Raw genomic sequence first — 3,777 nt, 5'->3', positions numbered from 1 at the left:
ATTCATGTGAATATGACTGAAAAATTTAATTTTTTCTGAAAACGTGGTGTCTATTTACTTGTGACCATGCTGTGTATATATATGTATGTATGTATGCAGAGAAAATCAATACTCAAATAGTCAAGCAATACAAAATCAAAAGGAAGGACTGCATTAAAAATAGCAAATCCAAACCTGTGGTAAATGACATCCAAATGAACAAAAACAAGACCAAACAAAAATCAAATTAAAGACTATGCACAAATCAAGAGGATCCCCAAGGTACAGGCTGTAATGTGGGATATAAAATGTGCCCTGGGTTTTGGAGGTGACTGCAGAAGTAGGACCCACATTGTGGTGGGGATACAACATCTATCAGTCTTAACTTTCATTCGGCAGTCTCACATGAAGAGATTCAAAAAATGAAAATAAAATAATCAAAAGAAGTAGAAATTAGAAGACTAGATGTGGGTGCTCTAGCCCACAATGTCCCACATCTATATCACCTTTCACTTCCTGCATACATTTGTGGGATGATGACTGCTCTCCAAAGTAAAATAAATAAATAAACATAAAGTAAATTAAAAGAAAAATGAAATAAGGTACTACCGCTTGGGGGTAAGTAAGGTAAACTTACCTCCTCAGGTTGAATTCCAGACCCCATTGTAGTAGTGAAGTACTAATTAATAGCACATTAGACAAATAATACTAGTATAAAATCCCAACCACGTTATCTAAACTAACTAGTATAGCTTCCAACCACTACCCATTAAGTCCACTGTAACTATCAATTTTCAGACTCTACACAAGCCTATATATATAAGATAAGGTGTTCATCCTCATAAAAGTAGTGCCAAGTTGTTTAAATAACCTTATTAAAACTAAAAATACTTTTTGGAAACTATCAGCAAAATCTCCTAAATGTTTACTTTTTATATTTATTTAATATGTTCTTATATTTATCACAGAATATTTTAATAATTTCATTCAGTTTCTTTATTAAATAAATTGAATATTAATTATATATATGTAATTCTTTTCTTCTTTGTCATACTCTTCCATATTTTGTAAATTTGAGCTAAATACATGCCCTTGATATTTCTGTTGCTTAATTCAACACCCTTCTTCAATCAATATTAGTCAACTTTTAGACACCTTGACAAACATTTTATACTAGCATGAAGTGTACTTCTTTTTCATATTTATTACACCAAACTCTTTAACCTTTATCATTTTTGCTCCTGAAGAACAGTTAATTACATGAAAGCTTCTGGGTCTTTTGAAATTTATTTGAATCTTTTTTGTATGTCTCATGCAAATTCTTTCAACATGGATGAAATATAAACATTCCTGCACAATCTACAGAAGAAATTACCTTCAATCCAGAAGCTATTCCAGAATATTTTTGAATCCTCTCTGGAGACATGCCTGAAGGAAGGTGAGCTATTAAAAACTCAACTATTGCCACTTTTGCCTTGTTTGTGGAGACACAAGTAAGGAGTCTTTTGCACACATTCAGTCCATTTTCTTTTTCAAACATTTCTTTCAGAATCTTGTTAAAATAAAGTGAAGTATTAAAAATTTTCCAGAAATTTTTCATTTAATGAACAAGCCTATATTTGTACATTCCCAAGTAAAATATTTACTTCAACAAAAAAACTATTTTTACATTAATTACAATGATAGCTTTATTTTTGGTTAATATCAAAAAATTTAAAAAGGTTTGAAATTTCAACTAAGAAAAAAGAAAAATGTTTTCAACATATATATATTCAAATTATTGTAAAAAATAGTACAATTCTAATGGGAACATTAAAGTTAGCATAATCTTTAAATATAGTATTTAATCTATGAATTTTCTTAAACATTTCTTACTTCCATTAACTTCTTAAACTAAATCATAAAATTAATGATATACTTGTTTCTATACTAATAGTGAAATTATTGAAGAAAATTGATAGTTATAATTAATTGCTCATTCTAGGCATACAGTTATTCATAACAGTTAGTTGATCTGTCCTCCCAATTTTCAATATGAGTATAGCTTATAACTTTTGATAGACAGATAAATATTCTGATTAAATTAAAACTTGTTTTAAATAATAGTTTATTTTATTTTTATAAAACAATCAGATCTCATAAAAATAGGTAATTTCCTTTGAATAAAAATGTACATAAACACGAAAAAACAAAGTTCTTACCAATTCAGCTGTCCCTAACTCGGGTGGATCACATTCCAGACAGTAACACACTTTAAGTTCTGAAATTATCTGTAAAATTTCAAATTGTTCATATATTTATTCACTGTCAAACATTTTCAGCCATGATTAAACACACAGCTGTACAACTATGGTCAAAAGTTTTGTATCACCCTGGAGTTTAGTAATGAGAAAAAATTCTATGAACATTATTTAGAGTTTTTATTTAACATTATTTAATCATACAAAGTATAAAATGATTTTTCAAAATCCTACTGAAAGCCATAATAGCAGTACTTAATACTTTCAGGCATGAACTCAATGAAGCACTGAAGAGTCAAGTTATCCCTCAGATTTCTCCATCCAGGCTTTAAATGTAAAAATATTCAGCAGGTTTCATTCAACTTTACAGAGCAAAATTAAATACACTTAGTGAGTCAAAACTTTTGACCATAAGCATAAAGTCCCAACCAAAACTCAAGAGAGTATAACACAATACTACATCAGGATACACTTTCTTAAAGGTATGTTCCCAACTGCTTCCCTACGATTTAATTATTCCATCATTATTTAAACTGAAATTTTTTCAATTTTGTTGAAAGATACTGTTTTAAGAAAACATTAAAAATACTTCCTTTTCTCTTTGAATTTCAATTTTTTTAATAATAATTAGAAAGTTCTGCTTTATGTATATCTCATCGGTTTCAATTTGACTGATACCCATTAACATTTTTTATATATTTTATTTTACCAATTGCAGTAATCACCACAGCTATAAAACTCTAATAAAACATGGTGAAAATTGCAAAGAGTTATAAGTGACCTATGACCTGGCCCGTCACAATGGTATCAGAATAAGCTAGGTAACAATACATTTGCTAACAATATTCATAGACAAGATCAATTTATATCTAATAAATATAGTTTATTTCAATAGCTAATAAGTTCTTCTACTTATCTATGTTGATTCAATTAAATAATCTTAACAATAATATGAAAACATTCAATAAATAACAAGAAAAGTAAGATCTGAATCATTAGAATATTTCTCTATTGCCTACTTACTCTCTATGACTAATTGGGTTTACCTGATGTTTTGTCATACCAGAAAATTTCTGAAGCTTTCAAACAAATGTAATTTAACACAAAAAGATTTTCAGGAACAAACAAATATCCAAACAAACTATAAAACAAGTTGCCAGATCTGTGGTTTGTAAATAAATATTCTAAGCTTCCCAGTAAATTCTGTTGTTATTATCTGCAGAAACTAAAACTAATCATTTTTCTATAAAATCATTAATTACTTGTCACTCTATACTGATGTAAATAGATTATGATCTGCTCTATCCAATGACACATAAACTTCACCTGTACCTATTTTCAAATCTTGCTTCATCACTAGTTGTAACAAAACAAGCTGTGAGGCCATAAACTCCTACAAAAGGCTTTCTAAAATGTAGCATCCACTTGCTGCTCAGTCTTCTAACATATATCAAACTACTATAAAGTGATTATAGTATTTTGGCACTTTTGTATAAAGTTAAAATGAAAGATAATATTCAACGTTAAACTGGTACACAATTAAAAACATTTTATTTAG

The 3,777-nt window shown here is 28.6% G+C and overlaps 1 protein-coding gene across 1 annotated transcript in view; it reads right to left on the bottom strand.

The window, feature by feature from the left end:
• The window catches only part of LOC106465015 (zinc finger FYVE domain-containing protein 26-like), a 158,721-nt gene that overhangs the window by 56,764 nt on the left and 98,180 nt on the right, over positions 1-3,777 (bottom strand). Inside the window, exons 23-24 of the mRNA XM_022392838.1 lie at positions 2,181-2,249; positions 1,355-1,531 (exon numbers count right to left, since the gene is read on the bottom strand). Coding sequence (XP_022248546.1) covers positions 1,355-1,531; positions 2,181-2,249 — 246 coding nt within the window. The remainder of the gene's footprint in view (positions 1-1,354; positions 1,532-2,180; positions 2,250-3,777) is intronic.

The sequence above is a fragment of the Limulus polyphemus genome, unplaced genomic scaffold (genome assembly GCF_000517525.1).
Source record: "Limulus polyphemus unplaced genomic scaffold, Limulus_polyphemus-2.1.2 Scaffold1812, whole genome shotgun sequence".
Classification (NCBI taxonomy): Eukaryota; Metazoa; Arthropoda; class Merostomata; order Xiphosura; family Limulidae; genus Limulus; species Limulus polyphemus.
The sequence above is the reverse complement of the archived record's forward strand: the minus strand, read 5'-3'. Positions and strand labels throughout refer to the sequence as shown.